This window comes from Crinia signifera, chromosome 3 (genome assembly GCF_055691185.1).
Source record: "Crinia signifera chromosome 3, ASM5569118v1, whole genome shotgun sequence".
Classification (NCBI taxonomy): Eukaryota; Metazoa; Chordata; class Amphibia; order Anura; family Myobatrachidae; genus Crinia; species Crinia signifera.
Window position 1 is genome coordinate 106544808 of NC_139219.1, and position 25270 is coordinate 106570077.

Here is a 25270-nt window from a genome sequence, read left to right on the forward strand (position 1 = left end):
GTTGTTTTTAATTGTAAGTTTAGGAACCTGTGGCCTAGGAGCACCATTACAAAAATATCTCTACAAAAGAAAATTCTGTTGCCCCTGTTCTTGGCTAGTAATATGCGCAAGTTAAACTTTGGAGTACATGCTGGAAAATGCAGTTGTTTTTTTAATGATGTTAAACCTTTCTAAGCGGTAAATTTACTAAAACTTCTAAAAATTAAAAGAAGGGAAGATGCCCATAGTCAACAATCAGATTCTGTCAATCTTTTTTTTTTTTTTTATATGTAGTAGAGCAATGATATACATATACTGTTTTTCTGGTACTTGTGTAATATCTGGGCGCCCGATATATCGCATCGCATGCCACTAATTAAGGCATGCGATGCGATGCGATTGGACCCGATTTTGAGCCTTTCCTGGGCGGAGGGTACAATTTTAATATCGCTTTGCATGCTATTATAATGGCATGCGATGCAACGCGATTATACCCGATATTACATTGTTCAGGCACCCTGATGCCTGATTACAATGTTAAATGCACCCCCATACCAGATTTTTAATTGTACACCCACCCTGATGGGTGATTACTATGTGAAGTGCCCCCCCCCCATAGTTAACGCCACCCCAGTATCAACGGCAACCCAAAGCGTAGCGAGCGCAGCGTGCCCCCGAGGGGCGGCGGTACGCGTCCTACGACCTTTTCATACGCCCACTATCCACGTCGGCGTGGAGTTGATTTTATATAGTGTGGCTGAGCGCGAAGTGTGGCGAGCGCAGCGGGATATAAGTGAAGTAATCCGCGTCTCCTCGCCACACTTCGGGCTCGGTGGCTCACTGCGCTCGCCACACTATATAAAATCAACTCCACGCTGACGTGGATAGTGGGGGTATGAAAAGGTCGGAGGACGCGTAACGCCGCCGCTCGCCACGCTTCGGGTTGGCGTTGATAGTGGGGTGGCATTAACAATGGGGGGCCATTTAATATAGTAATTACCCATCAGGGTGGGTGTACAATAAAAAATCGGGTCTGGGGGGGCATTTAACATAGGAATCAGGCATCTGGGTGAATGTACAATTAAAAATCGGGTCCAATCGCAACATGTTTTTTTTGCCCTGCGATGAAAAAATCGGGCGCCCAGATAATACACAAGTACCGTTTTTTTTAAGAAGCTTTAGAAAATGTACCCTTAAGTGTAAGCAAATGTATGGAGCAGACAGTTACGTTTGTTTACTTTCCACAAAAGTTTGGGCTTTATTACAAGTGTTACTTCCAGTAACACCTAGTTAAAAATCTTAGGGCAAGTCTTCTGAATGCTGAGATACTTATTTCATCAGAGAAACTATTTGAACTACTGGAATTGCATGGTTATAGATCATTGGATAGACAGCAACAAGGTCGACAAGCATAAGGTCGACATGACTGAAGGTCGGCATGGGGTTAGTTCAACACATACATTTAGTCATCATGGGGAAGGTTGACAGTCAAAAGGTCGACATAGGGTTTTTCACTTTTTTTGTCCCGAATGTCAACATGGACACTAAAAAAAGTGCACCGCGTCCCCTCCCTGTGCTCTCCATGCTTCGGGCACACTACTTTGTTCCCCCCTAATGACCCTGTCGAACCTAACCCCATGTTGATATTGTCATGTCGACATTCATGCAGGTCAACCTATTGGTGTTGTCCTAATGCTTGTTGACCTAGTTGTTGTAGACCTAGTGACCGTATCCCGAATGCACATGTCTTTATGTATTGACAGTTTCTTATAAAGCGCAGCATATTATGTTGCGCTTTACAATTGGAAACATTAATAAAACAAACTGGGCAGTAACAAACCGACATAGAGGTAGGAGGGCCCTGCTCACAAATTTACAATCTATACAGATGATAGGAGGGATACATAAGGATAGGATTATATAGCATGGCAGTCCCACCAGATTGCAAGACAGTAGTGATGGGATGCAATTAGAGATGAATGCTACTGGAGGTTATGTGGGGGTTTCAGAATATGATAAGCTTGCCTGAAGAGGTGAGTTTTCAGGGAACGCTTGAAAGTTTGGAGACTAGAGGAGAGTCCTAATGTGCGTGGAAGGGCATTTCATAGGGTGGGTGCTGCACAATGAAGATGTGTGGATGAGAGATGCAGGTTTTGTGCAGAGCAAAGAGGTCTGGTGGGGATATATTTTGAAATAAGCAAGATATAGGTTGGTTTAGTGTGTGTGTGTATATGTATATATGTATATATAATATATATATATAGCGTACATGGAGGCGGCACCCAGATAATAATGACGTGAGTCAGCAGATGCGGGATCAACGTTTCGACGTTTATTTACTTCTTCAGGATACAAGTGATGTACAATACATGAGGTCTAGAAATAGTGAGCAATAACATCATGTGCACAGAAAAAGTGCGGGAGCCCAATTAGTGACGTCATACAGGTGCTACAGGTACACTGTAGATTGACAGTTGGTGGAAGGAGTGAATAAGCGCAAGGGGGTGAGGCCCAAATTGGGAAAAACACAGACATGTTCAGTGTATGGGCATATACAAATAAGTGAAATGGATGGATATTTACAGTATATACATATTAACAAATGGTAGCAACAGTTGGAACAGTATTAGAATAGAATGTCCTTACGGAGAATAATTCCTACGGCGCCCATATCGGTGCAGATAGAGGAATGTCCAATATTATAACAGCTCTCCAAGCCATTAGAGTTGTATCACCATTTACGATGTAGGTCCAAGGCACGTTTATCATGGGAAATAGTCTTAGAGGAAACAGTGTAGTCCTCAGTGTTCATTCAATCCCCTGGGTGCCAGGGTGCCCAAGCGTTGGATCCATTGTGTCTCACAGTGTAACAGTTGTAGTGAGCGATTACCTCTTCTTGCGGTTTCTGGGATGTGATCAATGATCATATAACGTAGTGTGGCTATCCCATGACCTTGCCAGTCTCTTTTGACAATTTTGCTGATAAGCGAGCCTGCCGTACTGTAATAATTGACCCATGGAAGCTTGGCCTGTTTCTTCTTACTGGTGCTTTGTTGAAGAAGTTGAGCTCTGGGAACCTTCATTGCTCTGGTTTTAGCCTTGAATAATGCTGATCGTTCATATCCTCTCGCCAGAAAGTCTGTTATCATTCTGTCAATGTATGCTTCAGCTGTGGCATGGTGACTGCAGATACGCTTGGCTCTGATTAAATTGAGAGTGAGTTAAACCGTATTTGAGAGGTTTAGGGTAGAAACTGGAAGCATGAAGAATAGTATTGCATTCAGTGGATTTTTTTGTTGATGGATGTATGTATTTTGCCTTCTGCACTGTTATCTTGATGTCCAGAAAGCTCACAGATGATGTGTCTGTGGTGAACTTGATAGGGCTATCGGAGGCGTTGTGTGATTCCATGACCGATTGAAATTGTTCCCTGGACCCTGTCAGTATCAAGAACAGATCATCGATATAGCATGCATAGAATGATATGCTATTGGATATATTCACATCATTGAAGAAGATTCCTTTCTCTGAGTTCAACATATAGGCATTGGCATACGATGGGGCCACATTCGATCCCATCGCACAGCCAGATGCCTGCAGGTAGAATTGTCCATCATATAAGAAATAGTTATGCATCAGAATCATCTTGAGTAATTCTAGAAAGATCAATACATCCGGTCCACAGTACAAAGGATTGTCTGTGATCAGGTCGCATACTGCAGCGATGCCATCTTCGTTGGGGATAATGGTGTACAAACTGGTAACGTCGACGCTGCACAATATGCAGTTAAGTGGTACAGTGATGATGGTGTTGAGGCGGTTAAGAAATGCTGTGGTATCCAATATAAATCCAGGGCTATTCTTTATGCAGGGATGCAGCAGGGCATCCAGGTAGACCGAAGTTGGTTGGAACAGGGATCCACATGCGGATATGATAGGGCGTCCTGGGGGAGATACGAGGGTTTTATGAATTTTGGGTAGGGTATACAGGATAGGCATGCAGGGAGATGAGGGTAGCAGTGCATCACATAGTTCCTGTTCAATGCTGCCTGCCCTAACAGCATCAGTGAGTAAGGTGCGTAAGATCCTGAAGTACGCGTTGTTAGGATCGCTTCCAAGGGGTACATATACTCTGTTATTGGACAATTGTTTGTTGATTTCATCTTTGTAGTCACATAAGTCTTGTATGACGATCGCTCCCCCTTTGTTGGCGGGGCGTATCACAATGTCTGTGTATGTTGACAGGCTTCCGGACTGAGATTGTTGGTGTACACATTGGATGATTTAGATGCATTGATAGCGGTGTAAACCTCGGAGTTTAACATGCGACTAAATGTCTTGATACTGGCATTGGATGAAGTTGTGGCAAATTGTGACCGTGGTTGTGCTGTTGAAGTGCTCACACAACCTAAGTTGGCGACGAAGTTTGAATTTTTCAATTTCCTACTGCATTTTGTTGAACTTGATCGTAGGTACGAACTATAATCCCTTATTCAGAACTGCCTGTTCGTGGGGTGTCAGGTTGTGGGATGATAGGTTGAATAATATGTTCTCGGTTGTGCTGGTGGTCTCCCTCTCTTTCTTCCTCCCTCTTTTGCACTGGCCCCCACGACGGGTGTACTGCCTCTTCCGCCCGCATCCCGGGTGCAGGTGCGTGCCCCTAAAGGGGGTACCGCAGGGGTAGTGTTAGAGGTGGATGGATGTGGATAGTCGGAGTCACTGGATACAACTGCGTCTTCTGAGGAATCCGAGCTATGGGGGGGTCTCTGGGGTCGTTGTCTGTAGCCCCTACCTCTACCCCTCTGGCTTTGGTTGCTGTTGTTGCCGGTTACCCACAAATACACCCGATTCTGTTTGTAGTCGAGGTTGACTTTAAATTTTTGTTTTTTGAAGAGGATCAGATCTTTCTTGTATGAGGTCACCTGGTTGTTCAATTTGTCCAACCAGTCAGTAGTGGTGCCTTTGCAGAACGTGGTTTTATGTGCTGTTTCAAAAGTCAATAGTTTTTGTCTGGTATTGGTCAGCTCCCAACCGGCTTCCTCAATAACAAGGAACAATCAAGTCAAAACTGCATTTATTGAAGATGCTGAGCCAGCATTTGCAGAAGTTTATGTTGCAGCGTCCTATAGTGTGAGCGTTGCGAACCCTAAACCCTCTTGGGATGCATTTGTCCTTAAAGTAGTCGCTTAGCGTGATGCCGTGGTATAGGTAGTCGATCTCTCTTTGTTTGAGTTTTAGACAATCCTTGTATAGATGTTCCACATCAGATAATTGTTCGGCTTCTGATTCAGAGAAACTGTGTATGCTACCTTGTGTAAGGATAGCTAGGTTGACGGCTTTGGTACTGGTACTGTTGTCACCATCCTGCGGATTGGACATTGCGGGGCTAGATGTCGGTGCTATACCTGTCTGTTCCGTGCAGTGGGATGTGCGTTTCTTAGCCGGGTGCTTGGTCCCCAAAACGGTTAAGGTGTCTGCCACACCTGGCCGTTTGGAATGTAGAAGGCTGTTGCGGGGTAGCACTCCCAATATGAGATAGAGGTGAGGTGCCTTCCTAGGTGCTCAGCATGAAGCCCAACATAGCGTACATGGAGGCGGCACTCAGATAATAATGACGTGTCACCTGCAGATCGTTACGCACAGTTGACCGTTTCTGTCACCACCACAGAAGTAAGAAATACTCTGTGTTATAATATTAGACACCATGTAACCTGTACTACCAAGTTCATAGTCTACTTAATCACATGCCCTTGCGGCATGAGTTATGTAGGGAAAACTGACAGAACCCTGCGTGAACGAATGGCAGGACACCGCTCCGCCATAAAGGCTGTGATTGAGGACAGATCCAGTGACCAACCTGTAGCCCGACACTTCATGCTACAAGGTCATGGGATAGCCAATCTACGTTATATTATCGTTGATCACATCCCAGCAACCGCAAGAAGAGGTAATCGCTCACTACAACTGTTACACTGTGAGACACAATGGATCCAACGCTTGGGCACCCTGGCACCCAGGGGATTGAATGAACACTCGGGACTACACTGTTTCCTCTAAGACCATTTTCCATGATAAACTTGCATTGGACCTACATCGTAAATGGTGATACAACTCTAATGGCTTGGAGAACTGTTATAATATTGGACATTCCTCTATCTGCACCGATATAGGCACCATAGGAATTACACTCCGTAAGGACATTCTATTCTTGTTCTGTTCCAACAGTTGCTACCATTTGTTAATATGTATATACTGTAAATATCCATCCCTTTCACTTATTTGTATATGCCCATACACTGAACATGTCTGTGTTTTTCCCATTTGGGCCACACCCCCTTGCACTTATCCACTCCTTCCACCAACTGTCAATCTACACTGTACCTGTAGCACCTGTTTGATGTCACTAATTGGGCTCCCGCATTGATCTCCTGCACTTTTTCTGTGCACATGATGTTATTGCTCACTATTTATAGACCTCATGTATTCTACATCACTTGTATCCTGAAGAAGTAAATAAACTTCGAAATGTTGATCCCGCATCTGCCGACTCACGTCATTATTATCTGGGTGCCGCCTCCATGTACGCTATGTTGGGCTCCATGCTGAGCACCTAGGAAGGCACCTCACCTCTATCTCATCTTGGGAGTGCTAACCCGCAACAGACGAAACGTCGGGGCATGTTTGGATATGAAATTATGGATTAAAAACCTTTATGCACCTTGGAATGAATTGCATATTTGATCTGACAACACCTCACTGAGTGGCGTTGTCTTGGAGAGTGCCCCACACCTCTAGTTGGAGGATACTCTATATTGTGGGCATCACTACCCTTTGTCGGGCACCCCATTGTTGTACATTTTGCAAAGTGCGAGTGCGGTCTCTCCTTCTTCTATATATATATATATATATATATATATATATATATATATATATAATATATATATATATATATATATATATATATATATATATATATATATATATATAGACCAAAAAGACACACTCTCCAGACTGTTTGATGCTAAATAAAAAGCTGTGTATTTGTATTCACATAGACATCATAGTATAAAGAAGGGTACTCAACGTTAGCGTTTCAGTCCATATAGGACCTTCCTCAGGAGTTCGACAACAAGGGCATCCATTTGGGGTGAAGCACAGCGTGGACCACACAGCAGGTTCTCTCTGTAGGAACCTGCTGTGTGGTCCACGCTGTGCTTCACCCCAAATGGATGCCCTTGTTGTCTAACTCCTGAGGAAGGTCCTATATGGACTGAAACGCTAACGTTGAGTACCCTTCTTTATACTATGATGTCTATGTGAATACAAATACACAGCTTTTTATTTTGCATCAAACAGTCTGGAGAGTGTGTCTTTTTGGTCTTTATATACATGGACTTTGTTTCTTGTAAGGAAAGTTCTGGACATCACCCCAGCGGTTGCATATTTTGTATGGAGTGCGATCTTATTGCATATATATATATATATATATATATATATATATATATATATATATATATATATATATATATATATATATATATATATATATATATATATATATATATATATAGTCTTTAACTACAATATAAGTGCAAATGGAAATGGCAAAGATACAGCAACTGTTTGTTTCATACTATTTCACAAATATACGGAGTCTGCTGTTAAAATAATTAATTATTGAACATAATTCATAGATTGTTTCATGTTTTTTTTCATATCTAATGCCGATCCTTAATTTTAAAGTGGGAGTATTGGGTGAGTATGGTTTCACACTTTTCCTGCTCATGAAAGCTTGTTGGTAATGTGAATCGGTAAATGGATGATACTGTAGGTATGTGAGTCATTTTGAGGCGTGGGTGGCAAATAACATCTACAAAATATGCTTTGATGCGTTCTTGCTCAGGAGTACAAATGAAAGGCTTCGTTTTAGCTAGCAGGGAATTTACATATTACATTATCGGTATCCTTGCAAAAAGCATTGTATTAAAATAAATACATGCACATTATTTTCTTTTAAGCATATTCTTTGTAAAAGTTTTTATTATCCTGAAATTAAAATCTTCCTAAACATTTTTGGGAGGTTTTTCTACCATCAGTAACCTGGAATTACTAACCTTTTCTCAGAGGCGTAAGAGAGGAGGAGAGCCATGTGCATCCTCTTCGGCCAGGGACCCTCCTCTCTGCCGGGAGCATTAGGGACTGCGCGCTCTAGTGCTTTCTGCAGCGCTCCTGCCGCTGTTGCTCGAATCTGAAGAGCAAGTATTACCAAAATGGGCCATTATAGATATGCCACTGCCTTCCCAACTATGCCATTTGGCCACCACATACTCATGGACTGCCAGCATTAAGCGTGCATCAAACTGGAGTTTACATGATGTTGTACATTTAACTCATATGATTCAAATATCATCTAATCCTCCATATATATATATATATATATATATATATATATATATATATATATATATATATATATATATATATATATATATATATATATATATATATATATATATATATATATATATATAGAAAGACAGGCCAAAATGTGTTATCACATGTACTGGACCCCGTCTAGGATACACAGAGCCTGGCCGGACTCAATAGATACATGTTGGAGATGTAGGGAGGAGGTGGGAGATTTGGTCCACATTTTTGGGTCCTGTCAAAAGTTACGCACCTTTTGGGACAAAATTGAAATCCTGATACAATATGTGTGTGGGAACAGAATTAAGCTCACCCCACAGCTGATTCTGCTCAACCTACTTAACCAACTAGATCTTACACAGTCACAGAAATTCATAATCCTGCATATCTTAATGGCTGCTAAAACCTGCCTAGCGCAGTTATGGAAGCAGGAGAACATCCCGAATATCCATATTATTTATCCCGAATGTCATTAGGCTCCCATCTTTATGGCATTTTGCCACAGAATGTGGGTGCAAAATGATGTGTCTCTCATAGAAACATTTCATATTTGTACTACCAAAAGGAAACTGGCACTGTAGGAAGACTTTCTGTTAAACCCTGGCTAAAAACAAGTACACTATTTTCTGCATGTGTATATATAAGCAAATGGAATTTAATCTCAAAAACTCACAAAGCATTAATAATAAAAATGGTGATAACAATATACACAATCATCCTTTCAAAACCGCTTGTTAAAATAAAACACAGAAAGAGAAGAGTAACACTTACATAGTAATGTAGAAGGTATGGATCATTAATTTTGGAAACATCTACATTTTATCAAATTATGTTACTACTCTTTAAACCTTTTTTCCTTCCCTGAAACCCATTCCACAGCAATAACATCACATTAAGATGCCTTCATCTTTTTATTTGGTACTTGTGAGTTATCCGGGCGCCCGATTTTTTGATTGTATGCCTTAAGTTAAGGCATACAATCAGATGCGATGCGATGCGATATCGCATCGCATCGCATGCGACCATCGGATGCGATGACCCGATTTTTCCATAGGAATCAATGTTAAAATGATTCCTATGGAAAAAGGGGTCCTTTTCATACCCCTACTATCCAAGTGGGCATGGAGTTGGATATAAACCTGTGGCGAGCGTAGCGAGCCACCGAGCCCGAAGCGTGGCGAGCGAAGCGAGCCCCGCGAGGGGACGGTATTCCGTGTCCCCTCGCGGGGCTCGCTACGCTCGCCACGCTTCGGGCTCGGTGGCTCGCTACGCTCGCCACAGGTTTATATCCAACTCCATGCCCACTTGGATAGTAGGGGTATGAAAAGGACCCCTTTTTCCCACTGAATTCCATGTTAAAATGGACTCAGTCCATTTTAACATTGATTCCTATGGAAAAATCGGGTCATCGCATCGCATCGCATCGCATCCGATGGTCGCATGCGATGCGATGCGATGTCCCGATCCGACCCGATTTTGAAATCGGGCGCCCGGATAACTCACAAGTACCGTTTATTTTTTCATAAAGGCCCGTACACACTAGGTGAGTTTGAGCTGAAAGAATCTCACTTTTAGTATTGTGCACTACTTTCAGCTCAAAATCCCCCAGTGTGTATGGCCGGGCGATGAGTGCTGAAGCACGCTCCCGCATCATTACTGTCCGCCGTGCTGTTTTACCAGCCGAGTGAACAATTTTCCACAGTGTCCTGGGACAGGTAAAAATCGCTCAGTGTATATGCACTGATCTATTTTTCGCTTAGCGAATTTCACATCAACAATCCTCATACATGCTGGGCAAAAACACCCAGTGTGTATAAGGCTTTAGCGTTGTGCCTGTACATAAAATTTTGTTTTGAGAAATATACTTCTAGGGACTGTTTATGAACTATGGATACTTAAAAAAATAAAAAAAATAAAATAAAAATAATATCAATTTTGTCCATCTGTTCATTTTGGCATCAGACAAAAACTACTGGATGAATAAGGATCCCATTTTCAGTATTGTACAGCTTAGTACACTAGATAGGGTGGTGGGAGAATAAAATAGTGTGCCGAGTGTAGGGAGGCACTGTGCCAGAAGCATGACGAGCCCACGCGGTGTTACGTTCCGGTGTCACGTTCCGGTGTCCATGTCGACATGATATATGTCGACAGGTGGTATTTCATGCCCTACCATCCACTAGGGCACGGTGGGAGAATAATGCCCGAAGCGAGCCATGCGAGGGGACGCGGTGGTACGTTTTAGTGTTTATTTTGACTGTGTTGACATTCGGGTGAAAAAGAAAACATGTCGACTTTTTCACTGTGAACCTTACCCATGTCGACCTAATGACCCCGTCGACCTTACCCATGTCGACCTAATAACCCTGCCGACCTTTCTGCATGTCGGCCTTAAGCCATGTCAACCTAGTGGTGTCGACCTACTTGCTTGTGACCTAATGATCCATACCCTCAGAATCTGAGGTATACATATTCTTAATGTGATCATGGAGGAGAAAAGCTTTAAAGGAAAAAACAGGCGCATGTTAATTCCACTGAGAAATAACAGACATCCAGGCTAACTAAGCCACTGGGAAGTTTGATATACAAAATGGTTATGTGAAACCGTAGCAAACTGATTTGTGAACTTCAGATAGATCAAAATGTCAGCATTGTCAACATGCAGTTTACAGCTTACCTACTAATGAAAATGTGCATTCATTTTATCTGTTTGAGGTAAAATATCCTTCTTAAACCAATGACTCCCATATTCTCTAATGTCATCCTCTTATTCTGCTTTATTGCATATAGCGAAGGAACCCCAAGGTTATACTAGAAGTGCGGAGAGAATTTTAAGTGAAGATGCTATTTACTTGCCTAAAAGTGCACTTGAGGTCTGCTGTATAAAGTCTTAGCACTGCAAAAGATTTGACCTAATTTGCAAAATGAATGCATACTGTACAGCATATTTAGCAGCAAAAAAATGTTTTCCCTTGATGAATATGGTATTATCCAGCATTCTATAAATAAAGAGGACAGTCCTGGTTTGTCTTATGCACCTGTGCATAACATCTACTTATTTGTCCCTTAGCTAATACAGTCAATATATGTTTGGTTTACTATTATGCAATTTTTTAAATTTTTTGTTTGTAATGTTAAATTATGGTAGTGAAGGGCAACCTGATATATTGTACGTAAAGGTCTGCATGTTTGGTACTCCAATATTTAAAAGGATCACATGTTACCCTTAATTTCAAGTACCATATATACTCGAGTATAAGCCTACTTTTTCAGAACATTTTTTATGAAGAAAAAGCCCCCCTCGGCTTATACTCGAGTGAGGGTCCCACTTGAGTCAATAAGTTTTCCCAGTTTTTTTATGTAAAATTAGGTTCCTCGGCTTATATTTGGGTCGACTTATACTCGAGTATATACGGTATGATAGTATGATAAAACAGCCCCAAAATAACCCCTGGGTACAATAAAGCAGAGAATAAGCAGATCGGGAGCAGCCCCTCAATTAAAGCTTTGCAAGGCCATGTGTTTGCTACCACTGAGTTATGAGCTACAGTATAACATTCTTTATTTTTGTTTTTAAACTCTGTAAACTGGAAAGTTTTTATTTATATTATTAGCAACTAGTCTAAAGATGTTTATACTTATGCAGTTCTCAAAAGTTTTATAAGTGAAAATGTTTTTCATTTAATGGACCCTTATAGGCCTTTAATCCCTTCAGTGGTATGCCTGGAAATTTCTCGGGCTTCAAAAGTGGGCTCTCCAGAGAAATTTCTGTGAATGCCACTGTAAAGAAATAGTGTGCCAGTGGTGCCTCTAGCGGTGTACCGCTGGTGCACCACCATCCCCCTGTTGCTGAGGGTTGGGATCGTTTGGTGTACATTATGTTGGTCAACAAGCATTAGGTCGTCACCATTAGGTCAACACGGGAAAAGGGCGGCATAGGGAAAGGTCGACACAAGCATTAGGTCAACATTGTCTATATCGACAGTCAAAAGGTCGACATGGGGTTTAAACAGTTTTTTGACCAGAATGTCGACATGGACACAAAAAGAATATAAAATTTAACTTTTATTGTTACATCTTTTAAGAACTGCGAAAATACAAAAAAACAAGAATAGACAAACATGGGTGGGATTCACACATTTAAAACTAAGGTGACAGGCAGATGTTGCACTATGATAGATCAATTGCTAGATTGTGTATGTGTCCTAATTGGACAGTGTGTTTACTGACTTGAACAGTGTGAATACTGCAATCAGACAATTTCTCAATTGAACTAGGAGTGGGTCACATGACCCTTCGGAAGTATTACTCCATATGTCTCAGACTCACTTGAGGACATGCACATAGTAAATATTGTTGTTAGCTTATTGCTCACAAATAATCCCTGCTATGGGATATGCACATATAAAATGTTTGCATATAATATATTGTAAGGTTCCACTGTGGATCCTTACAGTGGAACCGACACCCTAATAAGGATGCTAATACTGTAGTATGTGGTCACCTATGCAGAGTTCTTAAGCATGGTGCCGTATGAAAAAGTAATAAATCCGTTGGTGAACGATCCAACGCTATAAAATGTGCATATGAATATATGTGGTATTCGCTATTTCAAGTCACTTTCCCACAGGGTGTTCCACTGCACATATGTAAGTGGGAACCGCACCCAGGTGGGGTACTTATGTATATTCTGTGGTCACCTATGTAGACACCATAAACTAGGTGCCACGCAATGGGTGTATTAAACAGGCATGCCTTGTAGTGAGTTCAAGCCCTTACAAGGGCTACTGAGACATTAAACCATTAGAACACATATTCAAAATACATTGTATGAAAAATAACAAAAGTTCAGTCATCTGCCTGCGCACCGCTAGCTGGCACACGCTTCACAGATTAGCTTCCGTCTGGCCCTGAGGAAGCTAATCTACTTTTTGTAAATCTTATACCTGCTATAAAAGCTTTGGGGATATCAGAGAGGCAGTGGGTGACAGGGGGAGGTAGTGGGTGACGAGGAGGCAGAGAATGGCAGGAAGTCGACCTGATGACTCCTCAGATCTCTAAGCCAGTGATGCCAGGAGTCTGAAGTAACAGACAATTCAACTGATATTTCAGACTTCTTGGACTGAGATCAGAGAAGTCATCAGCCTGACTGTCTGCAACAAGAAGTTGCAACTCCATGCTGAGGTGGTCCTGACCCAGTTTAAGAACTGCTGGTTTATTGCAATAGTCTCCTTACTGGTCTTCCTAATAAGAGTCTCACCACTACAATCCATTCTGAATGCAGCCGTGAGGCTGATCTGCCTTGTTCAACATGTGCTGATCTGCCGAGGACGGGCGAGAGGGCCCGAAACATGTTGGACACTTTATAATAAATTCACGAGTTTGCAGAAATCCGAGAGTGCTGCCTCATCTTTGGAAATATAAATATATATATATATATGGGAAAATAACCCTTTCACTGCGCTGTATAAATATAGGCGGCACCTCTATAAGTCCCCCCTGTTAGTGGAGGAGAAAGAACGTATGGATGAAAAAGAGATATAGCGTGCGCCTTTAATTGATTCACCACCACCACCTTAAATTTCAGATGGACATAGACATTTCTGGTAAAACAATTTGTACAATTTATTATAAAATAAAATTTGTTCCATATGCAGTCACAGTCTTCTTAATCACAATAACCCGACGCGTTTCGTCCTACGGACTTCATCAGGGGTATTACATATGACTCATATTGGCATGTGTTCTTTGATAAAAAGCTGGTTGTGCTGGTTTCTCAGTAGGATACTGGAACCGTCTAAAAAACGTGTCTCTGCAATTTCCCTTTCAGTATGGAATGGGGCAAAAGAGTTGATGGTTTGTAGAGGTTTTTTTTCTCTTAGTCCTCTCCAGAACGTATTCCGTACTTCTCAAGCTGCCACTCCAAATGACTGCAGATAGCTACTAATGCACGCTGGACTGATATATATAGTGGAGGACCCGGAACGTCACTTCCGGTTTGGTAAAGTCGTGCTTGCTCCTTTATTAGCGCTAATGAGCCCCTCAAACCATTAGTTATACCAAGGAGGGATGCCGGGATTGACGGGGATTAATCCTGTGTAATCCTTTTGTTCCACAGTTTTCAGAGTGTCTGACAGCCTTGTTTAGAATCCAAGTTGCTCTCCTGTATATCAGGGTAGAAATTGCGGCACTCTCGGTCTTGCTTCAATAAACACACTTAGAACGTGCTTAATTCTATTAAAGAATTCTCATTTTAAATTTATTGTACACAATTTTTCATTCTTTTTCACATTTATCTATCTTTTAAATATTTCACTTTAAGACAAGGTTATATAGTCCCATTCTAATAAGGGACCTTTTAAATTGAAACAAATTAAAGGTTACATTTTATGAATGCAATTGATTCTCAGTGCACCTTACAAGATACTTATTTTTCTTTGTGGGTGTTTAGGTATTACTATAAGTAGTGGGTAGCACCCCCCAGACTAACCTTGGAGAAGACTTGTTCTCTCCAACTTTTGGAAATAACTGGGGGAGGAGAATCCTAAACAAATAAATACTGGTGCGGGAATTCCTTCTTTTATATCACGTTCTAAGTGTGTTTATTGAAGCAAGACCGAGAGTGCCGCAATTTCTACCCTGATATCTAACCCCGCTTGAAGGCACCCGGTATCTGAATTATATGGACACAGGAGTGCCGGTCCTCACCTTAATACTTAATAAATAAATATATATATATATATATATATATATATATATATATATATATATATATATAAAAATATATAGATATATATATGTGTGTATATATATATATATATGTGTGTATGTATATATATATATATATATATATATATATATAAAAACATAAATTATATTGATTTTATGACATTTAAAATATCTAGTTTTAAAGTAGAATGTTTTTCTTAAAGTGCACCTGTAACTTAACACAGTTGAGGAAGACATTTTATTTAAAGCTTGTCAAAACTTAGGGAACCAGTGACAACACTAAAGTGCTAAATATTTGAAGCACTTGCTCCTTGATAACCTACATTCATAAAAATAACATTTGACTTACAGTGAGTGCCTTAAATATTTGGAGGTATCAGAAATTACTTTGGAAATTGTCACAGTAAATATATGAAAATGAGACGGCCTGAAATTTTATACTTAGATGCTCAAGTTATGCATAAAATATCATTTAAATGGAAATTCATGTACTGTAGTAATTGGTTTAAACAGGAAACAGCCAAAAATTAATATCACAAACAGTGGTCCAGATTTGATTGCTCTGACTTGCTTGAAATAGAATGATGACAGGACAGAATATACAGTGCTGTGAAACAGTAATGCTAACCATTACACCATCCGTACTGCCTTACTATGTTTAACCAAATATCTTACTGCTTATATATTTCTCATTTATATATCCTGGTGACACAGCTCAACCTTGGGATGTAGGAAGGTCCACAGGAGCAAGGCACCTATGCTGACTTCTTTGAGAGGCAGGCTCCTCCCTTTTGCATCCCAGCATTCCTTTCATTTTAAGTTTGTTTTAAGTGCCCACTGGAGTAGGTGCTGTGCTGGCTGGCTAGCTAGGTGTTTTTTGTTTTATTAATTCACTAGTTAGTGCAGGCTTTCACAGCGCTTCAACCTATATTGAGAAGTTTTCCTGGGCCCCGGGGGTGTCCTGAATCGGCTCCCTGCTTAGGGGGGGGATCGTGAGTAATGGACCCCCCGCGATGGCAGGCGCCATCTTAAGGGGTTTATAGGCTGAAATCCAGAAATGGAGTTGAAGTCTATTACAGGAGTCCACCGTAGTTGGACGCCTCCAAGTGGTCCCGGTCTGAAGGGAGACACTGGAGGTTAGGAGAGACACTTAATAGGAGCAGCTGATGGAGGAAAGGGCTCTAACAGGCTTCCCTCCTCTCTGAAGCAGGGACTGGCTCTCTTCCTACACTCTGTTCTGGTGCCTTTTTCTCTCCACACTGCGGAGCTGAAGTATGGAGTACACTGCAGAACTGAGTGAAAGTCTCTCCTGGGCAGTGTGTTCCCTGGTGATCGCTGAGGATCCATTGCAGCAAACACACAGATAAGTACTCTGTACATTATTCTTATTTAATGCCTGATATTGTGCACTGTCTATTCATGACTAAAAGGTGTTATGCTGCTGCTCATGGGGAGGGGAAGCCTGCCATGTTAATTATCTGCAAATTTTGTAGTGTTAATTATCAGTTGAACAGATGGATCAGGGGGATTTGTGCCCCTCATGTGAGTCTGTGTACAGTGGAGCTCAAGCCCAGAGGTCTGAGTGGGCAGCTGCCCGGGGGAGGCCTATGATTGCCTTAGCACAGGTTTTGAATAGGCAGAGAGATGACTTAGAAAAATCTCCCAACCCTCTGTGAGCCCTATTACTCCATCTCAGGGAGTCTCTGCTTTACTGCAGTGTATGCAGGACACTACTCGGAGTGTCCATAAAATGACTGCATTCAGGGAGCAGTGTGCAAGGCTCCTGAGGTACCCCTTAAAAAATTCCTGTCGCTGGCATTGAGGATTTCATTCTGGCAGTTAAATAGGCTTTGAATCTCTCAGATGAGGATAAAAGTGCCAGTGAAGAGTATTTTAGAGACTGCGCAGGGATACAGTTACTGTCCCCTCGGATGAGGTCATATTGGCGTTACTTGGTGAAGCATGGAAGACGCCTGATATCAGGCTTCTCATGTCCTAAAGGTTTGCAAACATGTACTGCGTGCTAGAGGAGCATGTATAATTGGGGTAATAGACCCTTCTGGTGGAGGCGCCTGTGTCCAGGTTGTCTATTCACTGCTTTACCCGTACAAGGGGGTTCTGCTTGTAAGGACCCCGTAGACAAAAAAGGCTGTCTTACGGCTGTCTGAAGGGGTAGGTTTTACCTTACCTTTACCCTACCTTTACCCTATTAGGGCATCCGCTTGGGTTTTCTAATGCCATGATAAAGTTGGCCAATGCCTGGTGTACTCAACTTCAGTCTGACACCGTAGCTTTCGCTTTGACTGAGATGTTAAAGTGAGCTGTGGAGTACGCTTTGTGTAGCTGGGGAAGAAGGCGCCAAGATGGCGTAAAAGGTTGCCAGCTACCTCCATGGCAGCCAGGAGAGCTCTCGGGCTTACAGCTTGGGAACCTGACAGTGAATGCAAGAAGTCTGTAGAGGTTTTGGCCTTTTAGGAAAACATTATTTTTGGAGTGGAACTCTATTCCACCTTTATACAGGCCACAGGGGGAAAGAGCTCTTTTCTTCCCGCCACGCCTAAGCATCCAGTGTCTAGGCTGGAGCTTTTGGGCAGCCCTTTCACTCCTCCTTTATTGGGGGTGTGTCCTTTAGAGGACAAACAGGTAGAGAAAAGTTTCCCTCTAGCATAGAAAAGGCTCCCTTATCACATTTTGGGACCTTGCAAAGAAACACTCTTCCATATGAGAGGATAAGTCCTCGGTATGAAGGGGAGGAGATTTCCCGTTTTGGAGTCAAAGTGGGGGTCGCCTTCGGTAGTTTTCAGGATAGGTAGAATCAGCTGAAGTGTTCCAGCAAAAGGTTTTTATTCCTACATACCTACGGCGGTAGGTCCTCTTGGAGGCAGCTCGTCGCTTCTCAAGAGGGGGGTGGTGAACACGGTGTCTCAAAACCAGATGGTTCCTTCAGACCCATGCTAAATCTGAAGTCTTTGAACATACATCTGTGGGTGGACCACTTTAGTATGGAATCTCTGAGGTTGGTGCTCTTGAGCATAGAATCTGGAGAGTTTCTAGCATCAGTGGACATCCAGGACGCTTATTTTCATGTGCTTATAGACAGTGAATCAATTGGTATTGCGTTTTGCAATGGGAGTAAGGCCTCGTACACACCAGAACGATCACGATCGTGAACCGATTTGCTGTGAACTTCTCGGGAGCGCTCCCCCGGGCCCAGACTCACGATTTGCATAAGATGGTGTATTTTTTTACTTACGATCGTCAAACGATCCCCCCAATCTGAGGTCGGATTGACAGATCTTTACTGCAGTAGGTAGGATCTTCAATCCGACCTACGACCGGCGGGTACGCGCATCGGATCGGAATTGTGCGCTTAATACAAATGATTTTGCACCAATTCATAGCAAACGCTCGTACGACCCATCGAAATCGGAGGTTTTTATGCCAAATCGTCCTGGTGTGTACGGCCCCTAACTCATCTGCAATTTCAGGCTCTACCTTTCGGGTTAGCCACAGCTCCGAGAGTGTTCACAAAAGTGATGGCTGTCATGACAGCAGCTTTCAGGCTAAAAGGGATAGGGATTATTCCTTACTTGGATGATCTCTTGTTCAAGGCCGTATCTGCAGAAAAAATTGCAGGAATATCTGATGTTGGCAACACAGTTTTTTAGAGATCACGGGTGGATGTGGAATCTTCCGAAGTCTCATGTAACACCCACTCAGAAACTTCAGTCGTTGGGTGTGAGCTTGGACACACATCTTCATCGTGTGTTCCTTACAGAGTCCAAGGCAATAGGCATTCACCGGTTGGTGCAGTTGATTCTCCAATCGCCAAATTAAAAAATTTGGCAAAGTTTAAAACTGTTGGGAAGGATGGTAGCATCTTTCGAGACTCTCCAGTAGGCAAGTTTTTTGTGATATTTTTTGGCCTGTTGGTCAGGGAACCCGGAAACCGTGAAACAGGATACACTGTTGCCGTCTAAGGAGACAAGGAGCTCATTGAGCTGCTGGATGGATCTGGAGTCTCTGCAAATGGGGAATTCCCTTTGCGTGTGGGATTGGCTGGCCATCTCGACCGATACCAGTCTTGGGGGCTAAGGGCCGATGGTCCTGCACATCGGATTGCAAGGTCTGTGATCCAAAGAAATAAATCCTATCTCTCGATCAACATTCTGGAGCTTCGGGCAGTTTGGAGGACGTTTTCTACAGGAGAAGGATCTCCTGGGGGGGTCACCCATACTTATACAGTCAGACAAGGCCACGGCTGTGGCTTACTTAAACCATCAGGGCGGTACTCACAGCAGGATGGCTATGTGAATATTTCAGGGCGCAGAGGTGAACATGCCAACTCTATCAGCTGTGTTCATTACGGGGATCCGGAATGTGGTAGGGGGCTTCCTCAACAGAGCAGATCTGCTAGAAGGAGAGTGGAAGTTAAACATAAGTCTTTCAGGAAATAGTGAGATAGACTTGGTGGCGTCCAGACACATTTGTCATGTCCCCAGGTTCTACTCTTCGACCGCGTGGGCAGTAGTTGCCATGACCGTTCCATGGTTTTTCACCCTCTCCTATGTGTTCCCTCTGTTGTCTATGATTGCTCGGGTCCTCAAGAGAGTGAGGACACAGGAGGTGCAAATCATACTGATTGCTCCGGATTGACCCAGAAGGTTGTGGTATTCAGACATGCTGAGTTTGTCAACGGAATGCTGGCGTCTTCCCCTTGCCGGGACTTAATCAAGGACCCGATAAAAGGGCTGTTCTCAGAACATTACCAAAGTTTCTACCGAAGGTGGTATTAAATTTTCATTTAAACCAGGAGATTGTGCTCCCAGTGTTTTGTCCTCCAGAGGAGGCAAGAGATAGGGACATGTTAAGAAAATTGGGCATAGTTTGCGCTCCGTGCATTTATGTGGACAGTGAAAAGGATTTTTGTAAAAACTGATTTGATATTGGTACCATATGACACACATATTAGAAGGTGGCCTGCTTCCAAGCAGATAATTACTAGATGGTAAGTTCGTTAAATGCCTTTGCTTACACTACGGTAGGCAGACCGGTTTCCACAGGATTAATGCCCATACCACTAGGTTAGTGGCTTCTTGTTGGGCTGTGCGTTATGGGAACACAGTGGAGCAGTCATGCAAGGCTGCCACCTGGTCCTCTGTGTTCATATTCTTTAGCAAAGTCTACAGGTTCCATGAGTTTGCATCAGAGGACGCTTCATTTGGGTGTGCAGTGAAGAGAACTGCAGACCTGAGCGTACCCTCCCAATGGACCGGCTCTTGAACGTCCCATGGTTGAGCTGTGTCACCAGGATGGACGAAAGAGAAAAGGGGATTTTTGTAAGAACTTACTGTTCAAATTTCTTTCTCTGATTCCATCCTGGTGACACAGCGATCCCTCCCTTACGCTCAATAAGTAATGCCGTTTCATGTGTTATCATGTTATATGGTTATTATGTGATTGTGCATATTAATATGTTCAGGCGTTGTACTGAGTAATGTATCCTAGTGTGCTTTAGAAGTTGAAATGAGGAATGCTGGGATGCAGAAGGGAGGAGCCTGCCTCTCAAAGAAGTCAGCATAGGTGCCTTGCTCCTGCGGACCCACCTACATCCCAATGTTGAGCTGTGTCACCAGGATGGACTCAGAGAAAGGGATTCGAATGGTAAATTCTTTCAAAAATCCCCTTTTGTTCTGTTCCCTTGTGCTTCGATGTGTATGCTTTACTGTATATGTACAACTTGCATAGTGATATTAATTTAATGTATTCTTAAACAAAATGTACACCTAACAACATGGGCATCTAATACCCCTGTCACATCGCAGATATAACGCGGTATATTGCTGATTTTTAAGCATGTCAACACTATTTTAGGTGCAGTTTGAAAGCTCCATAGTCAAAACACCGGGTCAAAAAAACCCAGTTATTCAACCCATGTTAAAAGAAGAATCCTACATGGTTAAAAGCCAATCCATTTTGCAGTGCAAAGCCTCAGACTCAGTATTTTGAACACATGACTGTGCCACAGAAGCAGTGGCGTAAGTTTGTCCATGTTGCCCGGAGCGAAGATAAATGTTGGTGCCCCCCATAGATAGATAGCTAAAGAGAGGGAGAATGATAAATATGGGGGGGGTTTGAGAGCGAGAGACAGAGGGGTGTATCAGTGAAAGTGAGGAAATTAGTGGGGCGAGCGAAAGTGTCAGGGATATAGAGAAGGGGGTGAGAGGATTTAAGGGTGAGAGAGGGGTCAGGTACAAAGAGAGAGGGGGTTAATGTGTGCGAGTGAGAGTGGGGTCAGGCAGAGCGAGGGATGGGGTGTGAGGGGGGTTAGGCAGAGAGAGAGAGAGACGGGGGGTAACGCAGAGAGTGAGGGGGGTCAGGCAAAGAGAGATGGGTGACAGTGGGGACAGGCAGAGGGATTGGGTGACATTGGGCTCAGGCAGAGAGAGAGGGGGGTCAGGCAAAGAGAGATGGGTGACAGGGGGGTCAGGCAGAGAGAGAGGGGTTCATGCAAAGAGAGATGGGTGGGAGGGGGGTTTGGCAGAGAGACAGGGGGGGTCAAGCAAAGAGATGGGTGACAGTGGGGTCAGGCAGAGAGAGAGAGGGGGGGGTCAGGCAAAGACAGATAGGTAACAGTGAGGTCTGGTAGAGAGGTACTGGGTGGGGGGGGGGAGAGAGAGAGACAGACACATGGGGGGGGCAGGTAAAGGTACCTTCCATGTCCTTGGGCCCACTGCGCTGCTGCTCCCCAAGATTCTCCTGACGGTGGTGAATGTTTCTGGGTTCGGCCCGAGGGCCTCTCTCAGCCCTGCTCAGATCTGTTGTGCTGCAGCGTGGCACTTTTCCGCCGGTGATGAGCTGCAGGGAAGAGAGCGGAGGGGGTCCGGCGTCACGGATATGGATGGCAGTGTCGGGGTAAGGGGCTGTGGGGATGCTTCTCCCCGCGGGCCCTCATTCGCTGCTGGTGATGGAAGGCGGGGCTGACACCCGGCCGCTGAGCACACTCCGCACGGACCTGTGCTGCTCAGTGGTGCCGGAAGCTTTAAGTATGCTGCGCTTAGGGACATATTTCTTTGAGGAGCGGGGAGCGACGGTGGACACGGCTGCATACAAAGGGGTACTGTCGGGCAGCACTTCTAAAATCGGAACATCGGGGGCAATGGACCCAGTGCCCCCTTTAAGGCTGGTGCCCGGTGGCAGATGACTCCATTGCCTCCGGGAGTTCCGCGACTGCACAGAAGGTGACACAATCCTGAATCAGGGAACAAGAGAAGTAGCATTGGAAGTAGAAGCATTGCTGGCATATTTCTACACTACAAAGCATACAGTTATGCTTAGAATAAGAGGGGAGGCAGAAATTGCCAGACAAATCACTGTCACTGTAAAGGATTCTTTAATATATAAAAACATTTGTAATTGGTACAGTACAGTACATAAGCATCAACAAACAGATTTATTTTTAGCTATAATACAAATATGTGAGCCATAAAAGCCCATTACAAATAACATTACACTGTTTTCTATGGTGAACCGGGTTCAGTGTGAAATGCATCAACCTTGTAATAACCCAGTAATAGACTTGCTCCACAATGCAAGCTTGCTCAGACCCATTTCAGAAACCTAGGTCTCCCCTTCTTCTACTTCATCTCCTACAAAGGGTCAATGTAACATGGAATTCGTTGTGGTTGTATTCTTCGCTCAATGTCCTTATGATTGGTACACTGGCCGTGGTGCTCCCACACACACCACAAACTGGCTAACAAGTCTGCGATGGTAGATGGAGCCACACGGAGCTGACACTGAGGTATCTACCCGACAAAGGTCAACCCCAGGAGATCAGCTTGCTAGATACCTCACAGTCCATATTCCCCACTGACTGCTGACCAGGCTAATCTTTCCACCATTTAATTGGTCCCCCCGCAACCACACACCACCCCCAGATCCATGATTAAGAGACATAACACACCTGGCATACGAACCACTGGACTTTAATAGACTAATTCCAGCATCAACTGATTCATACTGCAAGCTACTATCATATACTGTCTGCACCCCATAGAACTCTTTATTGTGTTTTTGTTGTGCATTTCGCAGCCTTGCGAGTCCACTAGTTGCTGCCCGCTCGCACGACTGCTCCCCCCCCACGCACAACGTAATTCCCCGCAGGCATGCGAATGGATTATTTGCATAATCATCCATTCGCAGCCATGCAGGCACAAAATCATTCGATGCTCGGTGACCATCTAATGATTTTTCAAGCATTCGCAAATCTAAGACCTCTTCGGTGTTTACATCTGCGAGTGCCTGTACGGAAGCTGACACCTACTGATTTTAGCTGCCCGCCCCCCGCACCCACGTCATCGTGGAAATAACATGAGAACGCCCAGCATTTTCATGGAAACGCCCATGAAACTGGGCGTTCCCATGGGTGAATTCCTTAGCCGCAACCCCATGCCCACCCAGCCGCAATGTTGTGTGTGAGCATGCCATTCACTGTGTTGTGGTCGCTCGCACACAGCGGATGCATATGCGCATAACTGACTATGCGCAGTCGCAATGCATGTGGGTGAGCGAATCAATCTGAATAAGGCCCAATCTACATTCAAGATGTGTTTAATTGGATGACCCCTTAAGGGTGCTATCCCAAGGGTCCATGCTATTTCTGTGAGAGATGCTTAAAAATGCCAGCGTTGCTCACATTTGTTATATAAGATCAAATAAATAGTGTTGTGTAATACAGATGATATTTACTATATAAGGTAAACATTAAAGATCATTAGGATGAATAAAAATGTTTGCTTGGCAAATTTTACACCTATTTTGACAAATTCACTTTGCACTCAAAGTTTTAAGTTCAACAATGTTTCTAGTATTGTCTATTGTATTGAAATATGTATATTTTTATTGGTTTCTTGTTTACCTTGCATTAATTAATCATTGCAGATGGCCCGGCTGCATATCCTATCCCAGTAGAGAATATCAAACCTCTGCTAACCGTTGGGTTTACTTCAGGAGATATCAGTTTGATGAATAACTATGATGACCTGTCGCCAACCACCATTCGCTCAGGGTTGAAAGGTAATGAATGTTCTTTATTTTACATGTTTTCTTCCATCATGCTTCTGTATATAACATAGTCAGAGTCTTTGTATTGCTTCTGATGAAAGAAATTTCCTGTAGAAGGTAATAGCAGTCTTAAAAAAACAAAAACAAACACAGGTTGTTGTGGCCTACAAACTCTTCTTACTAAGATTTTCAAACTCCCCTGAAGTCAGCTTAAATCTTTTCTACTATTATGCCTTTTCACTAACTTTTTGGATTCTCTGCTATAAGATGACTTTTACAGCAGTTTTATTCCTCAAATAATTTTCATATGTCTTTTTTGCCAGAACATACTGTACACATTTATAGGTGACTCAGATCCGCACCAGACTAAAGTGAGACCTTTGCAATACAAAGACCAGAATAATGTACAATTATGCTTTTTGGATAAATCCTTGTACTGCTGTTGTTAATTCTGCTAAATATTCTAGAAATGCATGGTACCTAAATTAAGGGAAATGCTATCTCGCTGTGCATGTTTCAATGTTGGTATGTGTTTTATTTTAGATGTAGTGGTTCAGTGGTGCACACAAGGAGATTTGCTGGCTGTTGCAGGGATGGAGAAACAGAATATTTTACCTGAGCTTGCCAGTGGTCAGTCTCTGAAGAGTGCCCTCATCAAGTTCTACAATGTCCGTGGAGAACATATCTATACTCTGGAGACCCCAGTGCAGGTATGAAAAAATTGTACAGAATAAAAACTCAATTAGTAGCACACACATTAACCCTGGAAACACATACAGTTGGGAGGATAAAAAAATCTAACTGAATTTGTTTAGAATTATCATTATAACCTGGAAAAGTTGCTGTCTTGATATTGCTTCACAGCTATAATGGTATTGTGTAGATTTAGCAATTATTGGACATTTAATAATGAAATCCAAATTCAGCAGATGTGTGGGATGCCAGCCGAACTTGGACGCTGTTTTAATCAATAATTTCCCAGCTAAAACCATGCTGTTTAAATGATGATTGCCCCTCTTTGGGTTGGAATATCTGTACTTTATAAATCTTCACATGGTCCTTCTGACGT

General features: G+C 43.0%; 1 protein-coding gene across 1 annotated transcript in view; it reads left to right on the forward strand.

The window, feature by feature from the left end:
* The window catches only part of TULP4 (TUB like protein 4), a 171470-nt gene that overhangs the window by 108904 nt on the left and 37296 nt on the right, over window positions 1-25270 (forward strand). Inside the window, exons 6-7 of the mRNA XM_083176351.1 lie at window positions 24079-24213; window positions 24745-24911. Of these exons, the coding sequence (XP_083032477.1) occupies window positions 24079-24213; window positions 24745-24911 (302 nt within the window). The remainder of the gene's footprint in view (window positions 1-24078; window positions 24214-24744; window positions 24912-25270) is intronic.